The sequence below is a fragment of the Panthera onca genome, chromosome A2, assembly GCF_046562875.1.
Source record: "Panthera onca isolate mPanOnc1 chromosome A2, mPanOnc1 haplotype 2, whole genome shotgun sequence".
NCBI lineage: Eukaryota > Metazoa > Chordata > Mammalia > Carnivora > Felidae > Panthera > Panthera onca.
The window spans coordinates 147767022-147791627 of NC_138340.1; the positions used below are offsets into that span (position 1 = coordinate 147767022).

Here is a 24606-nt window from a genome sequence, read left to right on the forward strand (position 1 = left end):
AGTTTTGTGCCCCACCTGTAGTGTGTGATTTAGCTCAGGGGGGCTCTGGAGCATTTTGTTTGAAGCTCCTTGGGAGAGTCCAACATGCAGGAAGGTTTAGAACTGTCTAAGCACCATGGGGGCTAACAAAGAAATAAACAGCCGGGGCTTCATCTCCAAAGACTTACTGGTCTGACAGAGGGAGCAGGGGCTCCAAGAGGCAACACGGAGTGTCATGCAGGCAGATGCCATGGAATCCCCAGTAAGCCAGGTTCCATGGGTGCTGTGGGCTGGGTATTCGGAGAAGGTGTGGACTGGCTCACAAGCAGGCTTGGAGGATTGAGGAGGACAGGGCTTGGGGCAACGTGGGGAAGGAGATGGAGAAAGGAAAGGGGTCAGGCCATGCAAAGCCTCGGGGAACAGAATTGGGTAGACAAGGCGGGCCAGACCGAGGAGACTGGACCACAGCTAGAGGCAGTGGGGCCCTGGGTCCTTCTTGAGGTGGACCCAACATTCTACAGGGTAGATGGATTAGGATTAGAATGGGTTCCAACCTTCAAAGTCAGGGATTGAAAGAGGCCATTGTAGCAGCCACGAAAATGGGAAAAGTAAGACTCTAGGACCCAGTGATGGAGTGGTTGAAATCAGAATTAAGGGAAGCCGAGCCATTGTCCACGATAACTGTGGCATGGTGATGAGTCCCTGACAGAAATGGGCAAGTGAGGGGGGAATGACACGCTGTGTGTGGGAGTTGACAGCCTGGGTGGGTCACAGAAGTGACGGCAGGACAGGGGGCCCCGGTGGCCTTTGAGTGAGTCACGAAGGGGAGAGCCGCAGCTGGAGACCTGGCAGAGATCTCTAACACCCAAAGCAAACTCCAGCTTCCTGAGGTAGTGGTCGTTCCTATCACCATCCAATCTGTCGCTGCCACATGACCCCAGGATAAAAACTGTTCGGGGCAGGGGCGCCTGGGTGGCTCAGTCAGTTAAGCATCTGACTTTGGCTCAGGTCATGATCTCACGATTTGTGAATTCGAGTCCTTCTTCCAGTGAGCCCCGCTTCTCTCTCTCTCCTCCCCCTTCCCTCCCCACCCAGGCCCCTCCTGGGATTCTCTCCCCCTCTCCGTCTCTCTCTTTCCTCTCTCTCTGCCCCTCGCTCACTTGCACCCTCTCTCTCTCTCCCTCTAAAAACTAAACAATACATAAAACAAACTGCAGGGCAGGTGACTGGCTGGCCAGCGCTTGTTTGGCCAGGTAATTTCCAAGCTGGATTTTGTGCCCAAGTTTGGCATCCATGCCATACCTCTAAACACTTGGGGAGCGCTGTCTCCGCCTCTGTCTCAGTCTGTCTGCGTCTCCCTCTCAGTATCTTGACTCTGCTGGATTAACAACTTCTGGGTATATACATACAGATAACGTACGGTATACATGCCCTCTCTCCATACACACACACACACACACCTTTATTGCTGATTGCCTTCAGGTGTGTTGGGTTTCCCTTGGCAACTTCCTCAAATCCTTTCAGAAGAAGGTGGGGGTACAGATCCTAAAGAGCCAGGTAAACCTACCTATCCATTAAACCCATTACACATGCGTGTTCTTCTACGTGAGCTCCTGCGTGTGCAGTGAGAGCCAACTGTGTCTAGAAGGAGGGGAGGTTTTCAGGAGTAGAGGGGGAGCAGAGAGCGCGGGCGCCGGCTGGAGAGGCGTCTGATGCACCTGTCTCCGTTCCCGTCTGCACGTACGCCATACCTCTCCTTCTAGACCTCAGGCCCCTGAGGGATGGGCTGTGCCTGGTCTAGGTCATCACTGTAACCCCCACAAGCCGGGGCCACCGAATTAAATTATGAAATTCAACCAATTAAGCAAATATTTATCAAACAATTTCATGAGAAGGATCCTGCCAGGTGGTGCTAAAGAGTTGTCAGCAGAATGGAGAAAGAAGGAGGAGGAGGAGGGAGGCAGATGAAAGAGGAGGGAGGAAGGGGCGGAGGGTGGAAAGTGGGCTCCCCTGGACTATTCTGGAGCATTTGATGCCCATCTATCACTTCAGGCTTCCAGCTTCCAAAAGCAGCTTAGAATCGTGAGGAAACTACCTCATCACAGCCGTCATTAACCCGAGAAATCAACTGGATGGCAAAACTTTGAAAATGAGGCAGCGTGAGAGGCAACAGAGACGCCCATGCCTCCCGCACACCCTGCCGGACATGACAAGGCTGAGAGGTCCCGAGAGCCCCAACCCCGCAGAGCCCCTCACCAGGGGCCGCCTCTGCAGGGCCAGGGAGGGTCCTGGCTGGAGGGGATGTGGAGGTCAGGGTGAGGTCTGGAGACAAGCCCTGGGAAGGGAAGGTGGGGTAGGGGTGCAGGTGAGGTGGGGATTGGGGTGGGGTTAAGGAGGTCATGGGACGGGGTGTTGGTGAAGTGGGGGTTGGGTAAAGAAGGTCATGAGATGGGGTGCTGGTGAGGTGGGGGTTGGGTTAAGAAGGTCATGAGATGGGGTGCTGGTGAGGTGGGGGTTGGGTTAAGGAGGTCATGGGACAGGGTGCTGGTGAGGTGGGGGTTGGGTAAAGAAGGTCATGAGATGGGGTGCTGGTGAGGTGGGGGTTGGGTTAAGGAGGTCATGGGAAAGGGTGCTGGTGAGGTGGGGGTTGAGGTGGAGTTAAGGAGGTCATGGGAAGGGGTGCTGGTGAGGTGGGGGTTGGGTAAAGAAGGTCATGAGATGGGGTGCTGGTGAGGTGGGGTTTGGGTTAAGAAGGTCATGAGATGGGGTGCTGGTGAGGTGGGGGTTGGGTTAAGGAGGTCATGGGAAGGGGTGCTGGTGAGGTAGGGGTTGGGGTGGGATTAAGGAGGTCATGAGAAGGGGTGCTGGTGAGGTGGGGGTTGGGGTGGGGTTAAGGAGGTCATGGGAAGGGGTGCTGGTGAGGGGGGAAGGCAGAATGAATGTGGGTTCTGGGATAGAAATGACAGGGTGCCCACGTACAAGGAGAGGGCAGGCCATAGTAGAAACACCGGCTGCCACAGAACCTGTACAAGAAATGAGAGAGGTGACACAGCCATTTTGTGTAATTGTCACAACAATACCATGGGGTAGATGTAAGTATTATCACCCCCATTTTAGAAATGAAGACACTGAGGCACAGGAAGGTTAAGGAACTCACCCAAGTTTGCCCAGTGAGTAGGCAGCAGAGCCAGGGCTCCAACCCCAGCCTGGTCACGCTGCCACTGGGCCAGCTGGGGGCCCTGGGCCTGGGAGCCACAGCAGCTTCCCTGGGGCCGGGCCAGCCACCGCAGGTTTGGATTGGGACCCAGCCTTTCAGATTTAGAGGGCTGTGCTCTCACACTGAAGGACAGACTCCCACAAGCGGCCTGGAGTCTGCCCACAGAGGTCTAGCCGGGCAACAACCATGGTCACGAGGTCTGTAGCCTGCGCCGGTCAGGTCGCCGACGACTGGGACTCACCATGAAGTAATAGAGTTGTGAGGACCGGGCCATGAACTCGGGCCGACACACGGCCACACAGATCTCCACGAAGCCTGCGTGCTGGCTCGGCTTGGCCTCCCCCATCTCACACACGATCCTGCAGAGAGGAGAGGACAGACCCTGTGGTCACAGGACTCCCAGATGTGACCCCTGGGCCCCATACCTACCCAGGCCTTTTCTCTGCAGTAGGGTCTCAGGGGTGGGCAGGGGAGGAGGAGGGGAAAGACACCCGATTCTTCCCTGCAAGGCTCCCTTTTGGTTCTCAGGAAATGAGGAAATACAACCTACAGGGGTCTCCTTGGAGACCCTTGGAAAGTGAGGAGCCTAGGGGAGGGTCCCTGTGTCCTGACCCTAGACACCCACTCCCTCATTCAGGAATTGTCCACTGAATTGTGAATCAGAGGGTGGGAAATGTTTCAGCCAAATAGCACAGGGAACACCGCTGGCGTGGCCCAGAGAGGTAGTGACCTTCCCAAGGGCCCACAGCATGTCAGACAGGGACCCTGGAGCAGACTTAATTAAGGTTTTCAGACCCTCACTCAGGGGCACTTCATTCCCACTGCATGGACTGCCTCAGTGGAGTATTTTCTGCCCCCCCCACCCCCCCACCCCTGGTGCCAGCTGGCCACTTGGCTGGATGGAGAGACTCGTGCTTGGGGGGAGGGGGAAGGATGGAGGAGAGTCACACATTTGTCCCTTTTAAAAATGCTCATTGTTTTAATTACAAAATTTGTTCATACCCCTCAAAAACAGAAGTGCGACAGTAAAATTAAGTGTCCCTTTTTCACTCCTAATCTCTCACAAAAGCTTGGTGTATATGTATATATCCTCATAGACCTTTCTCTAGACCTATGCAAACACATATAGTGTGTGTGTGTGTGTGTGTGCGTGTGTACACACACACACACACACACACACACACAAGATCAATATATAATTAAGATCTCTATTTTACAAATGAAGAAACTGAGACACAGAAAAAGTTAGGCAACTTGCCCGAATATATATATTTGCAAATATACACACACACGTTCTACTCAGAGACACAGCGTGGATTTGCCTCGTGTCAGGCACAGCCCTCCTGTATTCTTCCTGACAGCTTCATTGCAGTTCATACTATGGCTGCACCATTATTTATTTAACTATCCTCCTCCTGATGTACATTTAACTTATCCTGATTTTTCTCCTACTCCACATAACCCTGCAAAATGAACCAACTTTTTACACATACGTCCCGAAGCATTGCATATTTATTAGAATAAATCTCTGAGGAGGGAGCTTGCGGGGTCGTTGTTTAGGCATTTAATGTTTGATAGGTAGAAGAAAATAATGGTCCAAAAGGGTTGTTACCAATTTGCACTTCCGTCAAAAGCAACAGAGGGAGATTCTTTCACTCTTTTTCCAAAGCTAGATATTATCAATCCTTTGACAGTTTTTCCAACGTAATAGGGAAAAAAGATCTCCTTTTTGTTTTCATTGTTATTTCCCTGATTACCAGTCACGTAGATAGTTTCAAGCATGTGTGTGTGGCTGTAAAAAATCTTAGCCTTTCCTTTGATTTGTCTGAAGCTGTCTCCTTATATTGCTAATGGATTGTCTTTTTGTGGGAGCTTCTGAATGAGCAGTATTAACTTTTGTCTGTAGTAAGTATTGCAATTATTCTCTCTTAGCCTGTCATCTGTCTTTCAACTTTGTAATGTCTTTTGCTCCACTAACATTTAAAAGTATCTGTGGTAAAACTGCTCCTTCTTTTACTTTGTGGCTTCCAGGTTCTGTGTCTGTCTTAGAAAGAACTTCTGGGTGAGAGTCCAGTAAAAAGATATGCCTTTCTGTCCAGATAGCATATCTGGCACACGTCCAGTGTAAAGAAAAAATAGAAAGTATATGAAAACACTTGCCGTACATATACCTCCTCCCACCCCATTTCAACCATCCAGAAGTATCTGTTGTCAGCATTTTGATGTACATGTTTTCAGACTTCTTTATCTTTTATAGAATTAATTAGAAACTCTAGTCTGCTTGGTAAATGATGTTCTCACTAATACACCTTTAGTATACACCTGGTCACGATTCTTCTGTAATATCAGATTTCATGGCTATATAGTTACCTGCCTGTGGATGTACAATAATTGATGGGATTGATTAATTCCCTATTTTAAAATACACAAATTGCTTCTAAATTTCCACTGTTAAAAATAAGGCCGGGGCGCCTGGGTGGCGCAGTAGGTTAGGCGTCCGACTTCGGCTCAGGTCACGATCTCGCGGTCCGTGAGTTCAAGCCCCGCGTCGGGCTCTGGGCTGATGGCTCAGAGCCTGGAACCTACTTCCGATTCTGTGTCTCCTTCTCTCTCTGCCCCTCCCCCCTTCATGCTCTGTCTCTCTCTGTCTCAAAAGTAAATAAAAAAACGTTAAAAAAAATTAAAAAAAAAATAAGGCCCAAATAAGTATTCTTGCAAATAAATATTTGTGCATTCTGGTTATTTAAGTAAAGTTCTAGAAATATTATGACCAGACTGAAGACTTTCAATCCACACTTCTAAATTTCTTTCCACAAAATTTGTCCCAATTTACATTCTCAATATGAATGTATGAATATGTTATTTCTCCTGCTTCTCATCTGCACTGGACATTGATTTTTAAAAATTGTTCCCCATTATTTTAATTTTCATTTCATTGATTACTAATGATTTTAACTTTTTTACATGGCTTTTGGTTCTTTGTCTACTTTGTGAATTGCACAGTCATGCTCTTTGCTCATTTTCTGATATTTACTTTTTTTTTTAATGGAACCTCTTTGTATGTTAAGAAAAAGCATGTATTAACTCTAATTGGTTATAACAATAGTCCCAGTTTATCATTCATATTTTTCTTTGATTTTTGATGAACAAATTTTAAGTTTTATATACTCCAATCCCCTGATCTTTTTCTTTATAATTTTTTTCTTTTGCTGTTATGCTTAGCACAGTTATACTTCCCTTATTTGAAATCAAATAAATTCTCACCTGCATTTTCTTCTAGTCATTCCACAGATTTATTTTTGTCACTTAATTCATTAATCCATCTGGAATTTATTTTGGCGTATAATGTGATATAAGAGTCTGGTGTATATTTTTTTCAGGGAGTTAATGAGGACCACTTATTAAATGATCTTTGCTTCCCTTGCTGATTTGAAATGTCACCTTTATCACATCGCTGACTTTTTATGTATCAGGATTCTTTTCCTGGGTGTTGTATCTTATTCCACTGATCTAACTAGCACCACAATATTTCAATCATGTGACTTTATAGTAATATATTTTCCATCTGGCTTTGCAGGTCCAGAGTAGGGCATTTTAAAGTTCCCCAAATCACAATATATCAGTAGCAGCTTGCTTTTGGTTTTGTTCTAGGAAGGACTCAGAAAGTTGAAGGAGCCACAGAAAGATCTTTGGGCAAATAAGCAGTGACGGACCATGAGGTGAGTTCTATCAAGAATAGATCCTTCTATCATAGCATCTACTAAGACCACTTTAGGAAGATCTGGAGGGAAATCAGGAGGAAGTGAGGATGGTGGTACTGATGGTTCCAGAATCACGAAACCTGCGCAAGACCAGCAAGCTGACAGGTAAACCGCACTGACATACCCATGGGAGACCTGCAAAGAGTCAGTAACTCACGCACACAGGACAGGTGGTAAGGTGTCACTCTGGGAGGGGCAGCAAGATGGTATAGAAGATAGATTCTATCGTGCTGGTAAACATTTCATGGGAGAGTCTGCTGGGCTGGAGAATTGTGCTTACTTATTTCCAAGGCAATGATACATGACTCACAAACGTCCTCTAACAGGTGGATTGGGAGGTAAAGGTCAATCATGGAATGACCCACTCCAGGCACCAGCAAACTGCATGGAGAAAAAAACAATCCAAAATTCCCACAGGCCAGAGAGTGGGTGTGGGGTTTCATTTTCAGTCTCCACAGAAAGGACCAGAGGTTTAGCTTCTTTCATAATTGGAGGACATGAGTGGGGAGTTAGGGACTGCAGGGGGTCGGGAACTGAACTCACACTTCTCTTGCAGAGTTTCATTTTGCTTTGTCTCACCACTACCCACAGTCACACCCCAAGGAGGTAGTGATCACTTTTCTCTTCCCTCCCAGCCCCATGTCCCCCTCCCCTTTCTACACTTGCCAATATGGTAGCTAGCTAGTTCAGGGGTGGGGAGTACACTAGAATATTAGGGGCATTCTACTCCCCCCACCCCAAGGGTCTCTAACACCTTTTGCCATTGGCTGTCAATTGTTGGCCAGGGAAGGGGGGGTCAACAACAAGAGAGAGCCGTCTCGTGTGGCTTCCACTTACTGTTCTGCAGGGATGTAGCCATCCACTAAAGGGCTGCACTCCACACCGGCCACCTTCACATGGGAGGCGATGTCCCGGAATTCCAGACCCAGGTTCTCCCCTCGGATGGTGACCTTGGTGCCCCCTTCCCGAGGACCCGTGACTGGGATTATCTGGAGGGAGGAAGCGCGGTAATTTGACAGGCACCGAGAGAGAGCCATTATTCACTTGCTGGTGGGGCAAGGAGAGGTTTCTGGCTCTTCCCCCTCTCTGCCCCATTCCCTGAGTTGGGCCCCTGTCCACAAAGGCACCCAGGTCTGGGACGCTTAATGGCAGGAACTTCGGGTAGAGAAGTCCGTGTTTGGGTGTGGTATTAGGAGCAGTGTTCAAATCCCCTCATTCACCTTCCTAGTTTGTGGAAGAGATGAGGGGATGGAACATGATATACACCGTTCTCGGGTGATTCATAGAAAATCACGGAATAAAGCCTCCCGGCATTTGCTTGTGTTGTTTCATTCGGAAGGAAAATGAACAACCCTCTTGATGCCCACCGCCCTCCGCGCTATGGCAAACCACCAAGTTTTCAAGATCCTTCTCAAATGTCACTTCCCCATAACCAGTTGTCCCCTCTCTCTCCACTGACATGTAATGCTCCTGTCATGGTAACAATCACTGGTGTCTGATTCCTCATCCTTCGGATCCTGTGTCTCTGAGCTCAGGGATGGTGTCTTACTTCCCATGGACTTCTCAGTGATGGCACTATATTTATCTCTCAAGTTGCCATTGGGCTGAAAACCACAACTACCCAAGCATCATCCTGGATTTAGAAGAGCATTTGTCACAAGCCCTTTGCCTTCATTGTCTGGCTTGGTTTCTACCAGAGATGGGATTAATTTAGACTTTACCCTCATATACTGGCCAAAATGACTGGCTTTTCCTTCCAAGATGTCGCCATTGGTGTTAAAAACCCATGACTGAGACGCTGGGAACCAACAACCAAGGGCCTGCTTTGAGGTAGGTGCCCCATACAGTTCATGCGATCTAATTATGACATCCCGCAGCAGTGACCCTAGTGGCAGAAGACATTCTGTGCCAGCCTCTCCTGGCATTTGAAAGACCAGAGAAGGGCACATTTCCCATTCCTGGTGTCTCTGAACACCAGCAACTGGATATTGGCCAACACCAATGGGATCGCAACTGCAGGAGCCCAGACGGCCCACCTCTTAATGTTTCCTACTCTTTCCACCGCCAAGGGCCACAACTGGGGGCTCCACCCTGGAGGAGGGTGAGAGAAACCAGGCTGGAGGGGCGGCTTTGCCGGGAAAGTCTGTTCACCTACGAGTTAAGATATTTCCTGCTTCTTACCCATGCGTGCACATGTGCACGAGTGAGCGTGCACATGAGTGTGAGGGTTTTCAAATGCATGTTCCCACTGTAGTGGAAAGACAGATCCCTCGGAGGCAGGGGCCCTTTCTGTGAGAGGGAGGCGGGCAGATATAGGGAGGGCTGGAAGGCGGAGGGTATGTTCTCAAATGCCTGTCCAGCCAGTCCCCAAAGCCCCACTGGCACCTGGCAGGAGTGGCTTCATGATATCCCAGCCCTGGCGTGTTGTCCTGAAAAAGGAGCTTTATCTCTGGCCCAGTCCTTGGTTCCCCGGGCTCCCCGGAGGGCTGACGCCAGTATGGAGCCAGTAAATAGCCTCCGTCACAGGGAGATTTGTTTAATTTGCCATCTCCTCCCTGTGATTTTCTTGGTCTCAGGCCAAGAAGGAAGCAAGTCGTACTGTTTGCTGCAGACACACGGTTAGCAGTCACGCGTGGCGGCCCCCGGGGGTGGTTCTGCATTAAAGGCTCTGCGGGTGGGGGAAGTTGTAAAGGAGGGGGACTGGGGCACGTAGGGCTCAGGTGCCCTCCTTCCCCAGGTTAAATGCATGTCTTTTGCCCCAACTCGAGAGCTGCTGTTGAGATTCCTACCCATGTAGGAGACTGAAGTAGAGTCTGAGGGAGACTCCCCGTGTCTGGAAAACCAGGAACGCGGAGGACAAAGGGACTGAAGTGGAGGGGGGGGGTGGGTTGGGCACATACAGAGGGCCACCACCATGGGGCCACTATGCTGGAGGAGGTTGTGCACCCGCAAAGGTCAAGCTCCCTCCCTGCCTTTCTCCATCCCTTGTAGGCGTGCACAGCTTGTGAGTGGAGGGGTGAGGGAGTATCTCTATGGGTGTCTTGCCTTTGTGGTGAGAGAGAGCGCTAATCTAGGAATCCAGAGACCAGGGATTCGGGGACCGTTTGATTTATGCTTTGGTGTGAGGGCATTAGCATCTCTGGGCATTACTCTTTGTATCTGGGAAAGGGGGCTGATAACCCTGGCTTTGGCAAGCATTATAACTTGAAATGTGTCCTCTCCCAAATCCACCTGTGGAAGTCCAAATGCTCAGTACCTCCAAACGTGGCCTTATTCGGAGAAAAGGTCTTTCTAGAGGTAATCAAGTTGAAATGAGGTCATTAGGGTGGGTTCTCATCCAGCATGACTGGTGGGTGTCCCCATATGAAGAGGGAATTTGGACAGAGACACACAGAAAGACAATGAGAAAAATTCAGGGAGAAAAGCCAGGAGAGAGGCTGGGGCAGGTCCTCCCGCACAGCCCTCCGAAGGACCGGTCCTGCCCACATCTGGGTCTCAACTTCCAGCCTCTGGAACTGAGAGATAGCAAATTTCTGTCTCTGAAGCCCCTCCGTCTGCGGTACTGTGTGGTGATAGCCCCAGGAACCATGTGGCGGGGTTGCTGTGAGCACGGACAAAGCAAGGGACAGGAAACTGCTTCGCAAACTGTGAAGGACCACACCAACATCTGGCCTATTATGGTAACTGCCACGGTCAGGTTATTGGATACGTGTGTGTTTGTGAAACTCTGCACAGAGCCACATACCTGTCTATCCTTACTATGTATGCAGGTGAGACAGAACTCCCTTTCCTGTGTTTTTCTCTGCCCCTCCCTGCTTTGTTATTAAAATCAGCAGCCACTAGAGCAAGGGGGCGTTGAGTACCTATAATGTACAAATGCTGTGCTAGAGGCCCAGAGGGTCGCGCTGTTGAGACATACACGCCCCTTCTTTATTGTACCAGGGGAACACGGTGGGAGGTGAGGCCTGAGGGGTCTCTCTGCCAGGAGTGGAGAGTGGGGAGATGAAGACACCAGTGGCTAAATAAACCCCAGGGGCAGTGAACCCCTCGGTGTAGACATGGATGGCAACAGCTTTAACAACGTTGATGATGGACGAAGAGGAGGATGGTGAGATCCCTGTGGGCTGGGCACACAGCCAGCATTTTGCATGGTTCGGATCTCAGACAATCCTTGTGACTCCTCTGTGAGATGGAACCTTAGACCCCTTGCACACGTGAGGAAGCTGAGGCACGAAGGTAGTGATAAATTAGCCCCGGGATACCCAGCAACTGGCTGGCAGAGCTGGGATTCAAGCCCTGTTCTCGGCACGTTTAGCTCTTCCCTGCCTCTCACTGGTCTTTGCTCCATGACCCATGTCCCCTGAAGTGTGCTCCAAATCCATTTCTGCCATCTACCGGCTTAGGTCTTGCTTTGAGTGAGTCCCAAGGTCTCACCGTTTCCACCTTCTCCACCTCCCGAGGGCTGGGCTCTGTGCCCTGGAACCCCATGCACCCTCTGCTCATGGCTGAATGATCGGTGAGGTTGTCCCCGATGGAGCTTAACAGCCTCATCACCCAGATTCTGAGAGACAAAGGGAGAGTGGCCAGGACTTAGAGTCATTTTTGATACTGTTAACATGGAGACTCCAACAGGACAGTGGAGCCCTTCTCTGTTTTCAACCTTCCTTGATAAGGGAGACACCCCTGGACCAAACCCACAGCTTCTGCAGAAGCCGGGCAGGAAAACGAGGATGCCCCCAGCCTGCCCTGGTAATCACTGGGGTGGCTGACACGACGGCGGGGCATGGCTGGTGAGGCCCCAGGCCATGGCAGGGCACGGCTCGGCCACCCGGAGCGGCCCAGAGGACCATGGCTTACCTCTGTGATGCGGGGGTTGGTGCACCTGCTGTTTGCACCCGACAGCTCCAACCACGGGCTCTCGTGAACGGGGCAGTGCTGCCTCAGGGTGCACTGGCCCTGGCTCTGGCACCAGCCGCACTGGAAGTCCGGGTCCGCCTTCAGGCACAGCCCGCAGCTCTCCCGCATGGCTCCGCACTTATAGAGGTGAACTGCGGGCGAAGGGCAGAGGGGAAGCGGGAGGGGATGGGACTGTGGACAAGGAGTGCAGTCCCAGCCTCGGATGATGAGACCCAAGCAGCCGTGTCCCTTTAGCCATTCTGACACAGAGAAGAGCAAAAGAGAACTTGGGCCCCAGGCAGCGAAACTTAATCAGAAGTGGGTCTCCCTCCAGAATCATCAGGGCTCTTGTGGCCAGTCCTGCTCACTCCGCCACACCCAGGACCACTGCCCATGGTGGCCCTGCACCGAGAGGTCACGGAGCAGTGCACAGGCATAGAGGGCAGGCTCCGAGCCAGAGGGAGAGGGTCACCACTGGGGCAGGGATGGAATAATGTGTGCCCTCGAATGCAGGGCCTCCCCCTCCCTCTGCCCTATCTCCCTGCCGCCGGGGTCCACCTTCCACACCTTTGTTCTGAGCTGGGTTGTCGATGTTGAAGTGCCCGTTCCACACAACTGTCAACTCCACAGGCAGATTGTTGATCTCCATCCCTTCATAGGAATACTGTAGGCAGGTTGGGGGTAGGAAAGAAAAAAGTTGGGTTACAGAAATTTCTAGGGAGAGCTAGCTCTTTGGCCTGGAGCCCGCGAGGTGCTTGGGGCTAAGGACCTGCTGTGACTGTGCCTGTGTTTGAGGGCATGTGTGGGGAAGCATGGTTCGGGGAACAGGGTAGGGCGGAGGGGGGCAGGATACTAAGGCAGGGGAGGGGCCAGGCCTGGATGGGGCCCATTTGGAATATGGATTCACAGAGCAGATTAGAGTGGAGCTACCCAACCCCCTTCCACGGATGCTGGCTCACACCAGCTGTCGCTTCCCATCTTCCTCCCTCACTGTCCAGGGGAACCTTGTCGTTAGGCCCCACCAGGCCCTTGATTCAACTTGGGAATGTTAATTCCTAGGACAAGGTCAGAGGGGGTGGGTGCTTTATCAAAGACCTAGAGAGGGCTGATCAATTTCCAGGCAGGGGTAGTGGGTGAAGGCACTAGAAATGAAGGGGCCGTACTCTTCAGGGGCTGAGCTGATGGAGGTTAGGAGTCAGGAGAGCTGGATGTGGCTTAGAGGTGAGGTGGGAAATCCTGTGGACACCCTAGGGACCAAACCTGGGAATTTGGGTCAAGACTCCAAAGGCATGCACTGGCTCAGAGAGGCCAGGCCCCAGCTCTGTGGCTGCCCATGCGGGAGCTACCTCTAGGCCTGGACAGGGTCCCTGCCCAGCTCTCTTCAGAATCAGTGCCCCACTGGTTGGGTCTCATCCTTGGGACAGAGTGCTGGGGCAGGGCAGGGAGGGAACAGGGAGTGCCAGCACCCCCCCCACATCTGCCTTCTGAGAGCAGACACTTCTCAATCCCCAGAGAAGGAGGCAGGTGGCAGGGAATCGGAGCCTGCCCAGGGCAGCATTTCCAATCCGTACCTGGTGATTTTCTCATCATTCCACCAGGCTCTGCCCTCCACAGGGGGTGAATGGAGGAATGGAACAGAGACAGGTTTTCTGCAGAGGAGGGGCTGAGAGCTGGCAATTTGCTAGAGGGGTTCAGTCCAAGAGACCTGGCCGGAAGTGATGTTTGCAGAGCCAAAGGCTCTTTCAACTCAGTTGAAGTTTGGAGGGGCTGGGGCGTGGGGGTGTTGATGGATATTATGGAGGTAGCTGGTGCCCCCCTCCCCAGAGCAAGCGAGCTGCTAGCTTCTCACTAAGAGGCTACAGAACCTTGGGAACGCACAGCCTGTGGAGGGTCTCAGGGCTTGAGACGGTGCCTCTGCCTCTGGAGCCTATCCATAGAGACTTCTAGAGGAGATGTTACAATCCTAACCTGGGAAATCGCCCTAAACTCCTGAGTTATTGCTGAGAATGTGCTCCAGTGTGAATACATCATGACACTGTCCTCATACACAACATCAGTGGGATGGTTGTCTAGCCTTCTTCAGGCTCTACCCTAGCACTCCCAAATTTTTCACTAACTCCCTGGAGACACATGCCCAGACCAGGGAGCCACATTCAGTGTTTGCCCCACAGGGGTGGTGGTTTGCTCTGTACCATCCACTCTCTCATAGAATCTCCCCTGTGACCCGCGACACCAGGGTCTGGGCTCAAGCCATAGAATAAAGCAAAGCTCCCCAGCCCTGAAGAAACAACCACAGGGACTTTCATGATCGCTCAGCTCAGCTGGTGACTCATAAGCCCTTTGCTATGTAGTGCAGTTGATCAACTCCCCAGAGATGATGTTCTTTGCTTCTGGGTCAGACGGAGTCCTTCTAAGGCATCCTGAGCTTTCTCACAAAACCTCTTCCTCTCTAGACTGGTGGTTCTCAGGGTGGTCTGTGGGCCACAGTCTTCAGAACCACTCAGGGGGCCTAACCACGGATCCCAGGGCCTCTCCCTACACCTGCCGGGTTGGAAGACGGGAATGCATTTCAAACAGGCAACTCTGTGACTCCAGTACTCCGGGGAGTTAGAGACTCACCACTCACACTCCCTGTGGTCTGCTAGAAGCAGGGGACAGCGGCCTGGTGGTGGAGAGACGTTGCAGGAGCAAGAGACAGGGCGGGGGAGAGGAGGGCGGGAAGGGGAGAGGGACAGACTTTTCCAGATCTGCCTCCCACTCCCTCCCCTAGCCAAGCTCCACTTCCTCTCCTTCCCATCCCTGTTTCCATCTCCCTCCTCCAAGGCCCCAGTGCAGGAAGACTGCTAAGGGAAGGTGCTAAGGGCTGGCTTGAGGCTGTCCTGCCTCTACCTCCAGGAGGGATGCTGGTGGTGCCTAAGTCAGGATCCAAGCCTGGCTCCTGCTTCTCAGGCCTGGGTCTGGCCAGGATTCAATGTGGAAGCAGCAGGTGGTGACCAGGGGCCTCATCAACCAAAGATCAATAGAACCTTCAGGCCTCTCTCAGAAAGGCCCGGAAATCCCCCAGAGATTCTGCATACGTATGCATGTGTGTCTGTGTGCACAGACGTATTCACATGCAGCTGACTTGAGAAGAGCTCACAGCACAAATCTATGTTACCTGCGTGTTCACACACGCGTGCACACACATACGGGCACATACCGCAACAGAGGGGTTCCGCAGTGACCGCCTGTGTGAATGTGAGCAAATGATGTAAGTCTCGGTTTCCCCATCTGTGACGTGGGAATTATGAACACTGCAGACCCAACAGGACTCTTTTGAGGGTTCAAGATAACCATCCAATGCGCTGAGCACAGTGCCTGTCACAAGGAATGAACACTCAAATATGACTGTGTGTTTAGTCTACGCGTATACATTTGGGGATGCCGTCCAAAAATATGCTTGTGTTCCCTGTGTTTGTGTTTATGTGAAGTAATAATAGCAGGCATTTATTGAGTGTTTATGCACCAGACTCTTGGTACATATGGGATGAACGCACACGAGCATGCTTACGTGTTTTGGAGTGCATGTGTGTGTTTGCATGCATTTAATTTTCAAAGAAAATTGAAAATAAAAGACTTCAAGGATCAAATATGCTTGGCATCGCTTTATCTTTTTATCGCCCATTCCTGGGATCTTGACTATGAAATATTATAGAAGCCATTAACCCCTGGTGCTCCCCACCACCTCTTCCCTCTCTAGGGAGGTCACTGTCATTCCTGGAAGTTTTTTCCCCCGTGACCTGCGTCCTGCAGCAGGAGGGGGCCAACAGCTGGGGAGCCTGGACCACTGGCTCCCATCCCCCAGGAACCCCCACCTCTGCTTCATTTAGCATTTATATAGCTCTCCGCAATCAGAGGGCAGTTAATCTGCACAAAACCCAGAACTAAGGGGAGAATGTTTCAGGCTCTCAGGGGCCAGGAGGTTAAGTGTCTCAATCAAGGTCTGGCACATCACAGCCCAGCTAGGGGATGATGTTGTTCATTACCTCGGGAAAGGGTGAGCCTCTACCTTGTCAAGCAAAGACAAGACCTATTTAATTTGGACATTCTTTCCACTAACCATTCCCTGTTCTGAGCTCTGAGATGTTGTGCTGGAAAATTCTACCATTCAGGCGGACAGATCTGAACAATGGAAGAAGCTTGTGTATCCTCCGAGACCATCCCCAGGACCCCCGATGGCTCAGCAGACCCCTTCCCAGCTGTGTTCCAGTAAAGCAGGGAGGGGGCCAAGTTACCTCCCCATCCTTGTTCTGCACCTGGTAAACTGGGACACGGAGAGGAGATGGGCCGCTGCTGTGGGTTGGTGGAGGCTGGGGGGATGGAGCTGGCTGCCCCCTGCGGCCCCCTTGCTCCTGTGATTGCTGGTGCCTGAGAGGCGGGGACTGGGCACTATTATTAGAAGCACTTGTCATTTCCCTGGAGCCTTGGTCTAAAGGAGGCCAAGAATACCCACAGTTGTTCCTCCCTCCAATTGCTGCCTGTGAGCTGCCCTGTTTTCCTCCTACAACCACTGCTGCACCCCCCCCACCCCGCACCGAGGGCTCCAGCGACGGCCCAGGGCCTGTCCCCAAAATGTGGCCTGGAGACGAACTGCCTGCCCACCCAGCCTAGTATCCCACCCATGTGGAGTTTTCCTATGTCTCTTTTCCTTCTCTGCTTTCCTCTGAGATCTCTGTCACCCCTCTTCCTCTGTCATCACAAACTCGGGGGTTTTGTTGGATTTCCCCAGTGGCCCCCCTCCATTCCAGAAAGCTCAGGGATTGAAGAAGTGAAACAACAAAACTCCTCCCACAGTCCTGTCTGAGGCACATCAGACCTTGTTCCCAAGGATAGCACCAAGGCTGGGTATAAAGCGCTCAGTTGCTATTTTTTGCCCAACCTTTGATTGTGGGGGGGAGGGGGGGTGTTATGAAGCTGGGTTGAATTTCTGAATTTGATATTTACTTGCTGTGTGACCTGGGGCTGGTCACATGCCCTCTCTGGGCTGCAGAGATTCCCCTCTGTTACAGATCACAAGCAGACACTCTCTCAAGTCTATTCCTGCTCTGGTAATATGTTGTCCTCTATAACTATGGTAACAGAGGCTTGCGGCTGATTATGACCCCAAAGTTTTTTAAGGACGTCACTTGATGGCAAGTGGTATCCTGGCCAAGAACAGCATTTAAACTGAGATCCTTGAAAAAGAGAGGCTCCTGGGAAGAGCCAGGGCTGAGCCCTCCTGAAGTGCATGATATTCCAGCAGGTTCTGGTAGACACAGGGAACTTTTCCTGGAATCTACCCTTTGTGGGGTACACCTCCTGTCTCCTCACATTCTAAGACTTTAAAATGGTACAGAAACAAACTTCCCCATCACCTTCCTCATGAGGGTGTTGAAATAAGAGAGGCTGAGCTGTTTTGGGAGCAGCAACCTTAGTAAGATACTGTAAACCGGCCCATAGCAGGTGGGAGACCTCAGACAGATTCCTAGCTCCAAGGGCCAGAGTTCAGGGTCCTGCAGGGATGGCAGGGGGATGTGCAGGGAGCCTGGGAGTCATGTCCTCTCATCGGTGGTCAGAGCCTGGGGCCACAGGCCTCCAGCCCCAATGTCATGTTTCTACTGTGGTCCTGCTGACACGAGAAGTCTCCTGGAAGTGGATCTGAACTTGCCTGAGCTCCTGCGCTCAGGAAGCCAGCCAGCTGGGCAAGACCCCTATGAGGGGCCTGGGGCCTCTCAGGGCTGAAAGCAGATTTGACCGCTGTGTCCTGGGGCATCAGGCTTCCAGATCATGAAATCCCCAAGTAAGGAGCTGTGTGTGACCAGCAGATTTTGTCAATCCCCAGGATTCAACGTCAGACAAGCAGATGTCCAGCAGCACCTCCCCCTTGTCCCTATGGTACTGACCAGGATGTCGGGAGAAGCACCCTGCGGAGGCACCCCAGACGAGGGACCCACCCCACCTGTCAGGGATGCTGGGCTCCATTCTGTGTTCTCAGGAGGCTCCAACTTTGCCCCCACAGTCAGGGCAATGTGACCCCTAGGGGGCTCGTTCATTGAGTCAGGTCTGGCTCAGGAGTGCTGAGGGCCATTCGTAGAAAGGCATTGGGTCCCGAGGCACTGAGTTCTGACCAAGGAGTTTATAGGATGAACTCAGGCTGCTATATGGGGCGCCCTCGTCTGTTTGAGCCGGATGAAGCCCGGGCCCATGAGGCCCAGTCTTGTGTCTGGGGAACAAGGGCTCTCCATCATCAGAGGCCACAGACTCTGTCCTCCCTCTTGGGCCAGGTTCCCTGGGGCAGTGTCTCTGATGAAACAGACTTTTCTACGTCGTTTAAACCCCTATCTGCCTTCTGCTGACTCACATGTGGAGCTCAGGCTTTTTCTTCCCACAGGAACTTGCTTATTTAGGGGAGAATCACTTGAGCCAAACCCTTGGGGCTGGTCTGGTTGGCTTCAGGATTTATGAGGAAACAGGAGGTGTTTAATATCCCATTTGCTTGTGGGTTTAATCTGGAATGCTGCAGAAATCTGCCAAACAGCCTGGCCACCAGGACAGGAGGGAGATGTACCTGTGGGAGCTGTGGGGACACATCTGGGGTTTCAGGGGTTGGGACATTAATTGCCAGTTCAGTCCCTGTAATGCTGAGCGACCTTGGGCAAGCATGTGGGCCTCTCTGACCTCCACTTACGCTTAGAGTTTTTCCGTGAGCTGCTTTGTTCAGGACTCTCCTGGTCCCATATCACATCCCTAAATACAGTCACCACATATAAGCACCCCGCAGCAACAGGAAGGATGAATGGGAGGCAGTGTGACATAGGAGACCCTGAATCCAGGCCCAGCCCCGCCCCTCCCTAGCCATGTGACCTTAGACATTTCGATCTTTTTCTGGGCCGGGGTGGGTTACCCTGAGGCGCATGGAACTTCAGCCCCTTCTCAGGCCTGCCTATATATCACATTTTGTATTGATTACATTTTATTCATAAAAGAGGGTCCCCCAGATTGTATAAGTTTCCGCCCCACGAATCTAGGACCTGCCCCTGCTTCTGGGCCTCCAGGTTTTCATTCGCACGGTGAGGAAGAATATTAAGGTTTCCTACAGTTTGAACATGTTATGAGTCTATAAGCCTCATGTTTGTCTCTGAGCGGTCTGGGTGCATAGAGGTGGCCGAGAAAGAGAATGAGAGAGAGAACAGAGCAGTGGCTGGGGAGACCACACGGTCGGCAGGGGAGCAGCCACGCAGGAAAGGTGATGCAGGGGCTGCTGACCTGTCTTTCGTCGGGCATGGGCTTGATGTGGATGTTCTAAGCCCCGGGCAGGTTTGTGCTGATCCAAGCAGCACCCCTCTGGCTAGCTGCATCCTGTTCCACTGCTCCCTTTGCAGGTGTTTGGTCTGTCTTGCTGGGAAATGGCCTCTGTGCAGATACGAAGGGAGCAGCGGGCCTCTGCCGGCTCACGTGAGGCCCCCGGGCCAGCCCCGGTGGGAAGACAGGGCCCAGGGACTCCAGAGCTGGTCTCTGGAAGGAGGATGGACATGGATGTTCCCGGAGCCGAACACACCCTGCAAACACCTCTCTCTGTCCACGGACAGCACTCAGCAGCCCCATGGCTGGTCCATCATCCCCTGCCACCGCGGCCCCTGCCTTTGACAGAGGACCCTCTTTGCCATAACCATGGGCAGACAGACCTCAGAGCCTAGCACTCTGCCGGGGTGGGCGTAAGAGGCTGAGCCGGGCAAGCAAGGTCGGGGGAAGCAGTGAGGCAGGGAGCTCGTTCTGTGGGTGTTTGGGGAAGCCCTGCAGAGCTGAGCTGATTTGGGGGTGCAGGAGGGGGGCTCAGGCGGCCCGGGAGCGGCAGGGCTAGGGGCACTCACAGAGGTGTTCTGGCACTGCACGCTGGAGCTGTTGAAGCGTAGGGCGGGCACCCTCTGCTCGCTGCCCTGGATGTTGAGGATGCATTCATACCCGCGCTGCCCAGACTGTGGCTGGGGAAGGTTCTTGGCCTTGAGAGTGATTGGCTTGATCACCTCCACGGGTACCAGGATCTTGTCCACTCGCAGCAGCTGGGGGCAGTCCTGGAACAGACAGCACAGCTCAGGCTGGGGAGCGGGAAGCCAAAGGTGCAGGGGTCTCTCCGGACCCAGCCCCGACGTTTGCCCTGCTCCACCCTCCCTCGGACACACCCACAGAAGGTTCAAGGCACTGGGGCCCATCCTCAGCCTCTGTGTGGGAGGGAATGGTCCGAGAAATCCCAGACTCTACAGTCACCTCCTGGAGGCCACTTCTCACTGAGGTTGTCTCCTGCCCTCTTCAGTTTTCAGTTTAATGCCCTCCAGACTGACACTCCTGGTTGCCTCTTCCCAGCACCCCTCCGACCCTAGCGGAGACACACTCAGCTGCTGGGTGTCCCGGGTCGCACTTCGGGCTTCAGTCCTAGGCTGCCAAGAGTTGGGACAGAGAGACCCACCAGAAGTGAGCTGTGGGCCCCAGCTCTGGAATGTGAGTCTGGACCACAGCAGGGGGGTGGGTGGGCAGGAGGGTCTTCCATACGTGGCTGAGTTTGGCAATTGGGAATGTTCTGGAATGAGGCCCAGAGGCCTTTTAAGATCCAGAAGCTTCTGACTGCCCTCTGAGGTTGGCCTGACCCCAAGGAAATGCCCCTCAGAGAAGACACACAGGGAGAACCCCTGGGATGCTAGCAATGAACACACTCATTCCTCAGGCTGAGTGGGGTCCGTTGGGCCTTGGGGGAGGGAGGAAATGACTGGGCCCTTTTCCCTGAGGCAATCAGCTCTGTCCAGGAAGGGCTGGGAGGCGGGGAATGGGTCAAATACGGAGTGTGGGTGTTCTGTCCTCTTTGCAGAGGTAGGGGCTGGCGTGTGGCTGGATTCTGAGAAGCCGAGTAGAAGAGAGTCAGTATGCCAGCCCTGATCGGCATGGGCAGGAGTGAGGACACAAGCAGGGCCTGGGTCCCCCCAGACAGACCATGCCCCAGACTACTGCTGTGGCACTGTTCGGGGCATGCTGAGACAGATGGCTTAAAAGCACGGTATACACATCCTTCCTGAGGATGCTGCCCTCAGCAGAGGCTGCTGGCTCCTGACCTCAGCACTCCTCCTCAGCAGACTGAGGCAGAAAGGAGGTTGAGGCAGAACAGCAGACTGGAGGGGTTGCAGGCAATCAGGCAACTGGCAGCTGTCCCTCCTGGGTCTGAAGGCAAACATGAACCCCTTCTGTCACTGAAAACTAGGAGGGAGAAGACCCACACTCTAGTGCCTCCTGAGCTTCTGGACAGCTACGGAACCCTGAATACATCACATCCCCACTTGGAGACTCAACTTCCTTATCTCTCGATCCGATGGGCTCCAACCACCCATTCAGCTCTTACCAGTCCTGATTCCATGATTTGGGGTGGTCTCACCTCTGTCCTTCTGGATTACCATGGAGCCTGACCAGAGAGGAGCAAGTGTCCCAGGCCCATGAAACTAACCCCCCTCTCTCCTTCAGGCTGCCCATACCTTTATTTTAAAAGGCAGGTAGGAGAGGAGCAGCAGATCAGGCAAGCCCACTTCTGGATATATACCCAAAAGAGTTGAGAGCAGAGACTAGAACAGATGCTCGCTCACTCATGTTTGTAGTAACATTATTCACAACAGCCAAAAGGTGGAAGTAGCTCAAGTGTCCACGAGTGGATGAATGGATAAACAACATGTGATATATACTTACAGTGGAATAGGATTCCATCTTAAAAGGAAGAAAAAATTTTCTTCTTCTTATTATTATTTGGGAGAGAGAGAGAGAGCACTTGCTAGGAGGGGAGAGGGGCAGAGGGAGAAAGAGAATCTTAAGCAGGTTCCACAATCAGCGTGGAGCCCGACACGGGGCTCGATCCCATGACCCTGGGATCATGACCTGAGTCGAAATCAAGAGTCAGATGCTCACCGAACTGAGCCACCCAGGCACCCCCCCCCCCAAAGGGAAGCAAATTTTAACACACAACAGGTGTGAATCTTGAAAATGTTATACTAAGTGAAATAAACCAGTCATTCCACTCATATGAAGCACCTAGAATAATCAAATTCATAAGGACAGAATGGTGCTTTCTGGGGGAGGGGAAATGGGGAGATAGTGTTTCAGGGGGACAGGGTTTCGTTCGGTTGGGGAAGGTGAAAATGTTCCAGAGACGGATGGTGGGGGTGGTTGCACAACAGTGTGAATGTACTTAAAACTGGCTAAGATGGTAAGTTTCATGTGTGTATTTTTCCATGATTAAAAATCAGTGAAAACACAGAGGAGCAGCAGGAGGCAGGCCAGCAGGAGGGGAGAAGGAGCAGAGCGGTGAACCTGGCATGTGGTCCTAAGGCTCTAAAGTGCACTGTCTCCAGGGACCTGGAGGTCCCACATGGAGAGAGTCTTAGAAGCTCCATTCTGTGTCCCCCGCCCCAGCAAGATGAGAACACAGGACACGTAGAAGACAGGAATGATATCGTGACTAGGATGAAGCTCAGGACTGGGGCAGGAGGTGTGTGATGGCGGAGGATCAAGAGAGAAGATCCACGAAAAGCAGGGAGTTTCTAGCCAGAGGGTCCTGGCTCCGCTCCTCCCTTTACCTGAGGCCCTGGGCAGCTCTCCTCTCCCTAAAGCAAGCACAAGCCTGGCCTTCCCTCCTGCTACATCCATGTCTGCATATGGTTGCATTTGGAGTAAGGGAAGTCCTGGATCTCTCACTTCCATCTCCTACAGCAAAATGTTGCTGCCCTTGAACGATGTTCAGAAAGTGTCTCGAATCTGAGAGTCCTCTGGACCAACCTAACGGATCCCTTCTACTTTGCAAAGGGGAAATCAAGGCAGGGAGAGGAAAAATAATGGCTCAGTATCAGCAGACATGCTGGCAGCTGAAGTTGAATGCCAACCCACTATCTTTCCTCCCCTTAATGAAAGAGGCAAGTTCCTACTGGTGGGCCGGGACCCCTCAGGATGGGGTGGCGGGTCCGGAAGGATCTCCCCGAGCATAGCAGGACAGGGGAGCTGCAACACCCTCCTGTGGGGGCTGGGACTTGGCCTCCGGCTGGGCTGCTTCTAGTGGGTGTGATAGGATGTGGGTAGAAGCATAAGCCTCTCTTCCTCTGGAAGATTCTCTCTGAGGCTTGGCACACGTTCTTTAATGAGTCCTGATTGCCAGTGGCCCCATAAAGGCCTAGTTTGCATATAAAAAGGTTGGCAGGTCTGAGAGTAAGTTCATTAATAATAATTGGAGAGGCCCAGGGCTGGGCTGGGCCCATTTTCCTCTGGTGGTACTGCCGATTGACCCCGGTGTCCCTCCTAATTGAGATGTAAAATGGCAATTTTTCCTTAGGCAGCAAGGCATGAAGGGACCATGGCCACCACACTGTCCCTTCCTCCCATCCCAGCTCCTCAGATCCTGACCTGCCTCACGCTGAGATCTCAGGTACAAAACCACCTCTTGCTCGTGGGAAGGTGCAGGGAAACCTCCCTGTTTCTCTGACCGTGTCTCCAGACCTGACTTCCCAGCACCTCCACGGCAGCCTGGGGCTCAGACAATCACCTCTGAGAGTCCTTAACCGGAAGAACCTGGCTGGGGAGCCACTGATCTCTGAATGCAAGGCTATCTTCTTCCTGCTAGTTTCAGAATCTTGCAAGGGCTCTAGTCATTGCTTGGCTTAACTGAAAGTGGGGATTAAAAGCTCCTCCTCCAAAGGGTTTTTGGTGGGGAGGTGTTCCATGAACTACCACATATAAAGTGCCTGACACAGGGAGAGCAAACATTCCACAAATGTTTGTTCTTTCCTCATCTACTGCCTGACCAGCTCAGGTCGCACCTTGTCCCTCATCTACTCCCTTTTCCTACCTCACTTCCAAAGGATCCATCTCCCCTGCTACTACCTCTGTGTGCTTTTCCATAAACACCCCATCAGCTCCCACTGTCCAGCTCTTCCCACCCCTTATGAGCTTCAGAGCCTGACAACTCCAACAGCTCTAAGTGCCCCAAACACAGGGGGACAGGTACAGAGGCCCCGGGTCCACCCACTGCTCTCTAACAGCAGTTCCCTCTTCCGGAAGGTGACATCCGATAGCTGCATGTTCCATATGCTCTGTGATGGGACCTCTGCCCACCAATTACGTGGCCTTGGACAAGTCCCCCTCAAACCCTCTGGGTCTCCTCGGCCACGGAATAGAGAAGCTGGTTTGGATCCAATGAATTTTATGGTCCTAGTTCTATTATTAGCCCAATAGATGAACTATGACATGTCATTTTATAGCCTTGCTGAAGCTCAGTTTTCCCATCTCTAGACTGGGATAACAATGCCTGCTCAACCAGGTGGAAGTGTGGTATTCAAAGTATCGAACAGCGGAACGAACACTGGAGGGGCTGGAGGGGGAGCCTTCTGGAAGTGAACATTTACCTATTAGTAGGGAAGTATTTTAATATTTTAATAACTGGCGCATTGCAACCTGGTACAGTCATACAGGCGGTGTGGCTCTGGTAGGCATTGTGTGATGCTGTTATGATTCTAGTCAACACGGTACAAGGGATTCAAGGATTCAATCCAGTGCACGTTTCGCCACCTCCATTACCTTCCACGCGCTTTCCTGTTTGCTGTCTTGTTTCACAGCCAACACATACGATCACGGCCACATTCATGGTAAAAGAAGCAAGGACACCCATGACCTCATTCAGTTCCCACAATGACAAGGAACAAAATATTTTCACCAGAT

General features: G+C 52.1%; 1 protein-coding gene across 2 annotated transcripts in view; it reads right to left on the reverse strand.

The window, feature by feature from the left end:
- PLXNA4 (plexin A4) overlaps positions 1-24606 on the reverse strand; it is a 440460-nt gene that overhangs the window by 58340 nt on the left and 357514 nt on the right. For both annotated transcript variants that reach the window (XM_060633177.3, XM_060633176.3), the window contains exons 10-14: positions 19743-19943; positions 12421-12517; positions 11815-12005; positions 7795-7946; positions 3438-3555 (exon numbers count right to left, since the gene is read on the reverse strand). In XM_060633177.3, the coding sequence (XP_060489160.2) occupies positions 3438-3555; positions 7795-7946; positions 11815-12005; positions 12421-12517; positions 19743-19943 (759 nt within the window). The remainder of the gene's footprint in view (positions 1-3437; positions 3556-7794; positions 7947-11814; positions 12006-12420; positions 12518-19742; positions 19944-24606) is intronic.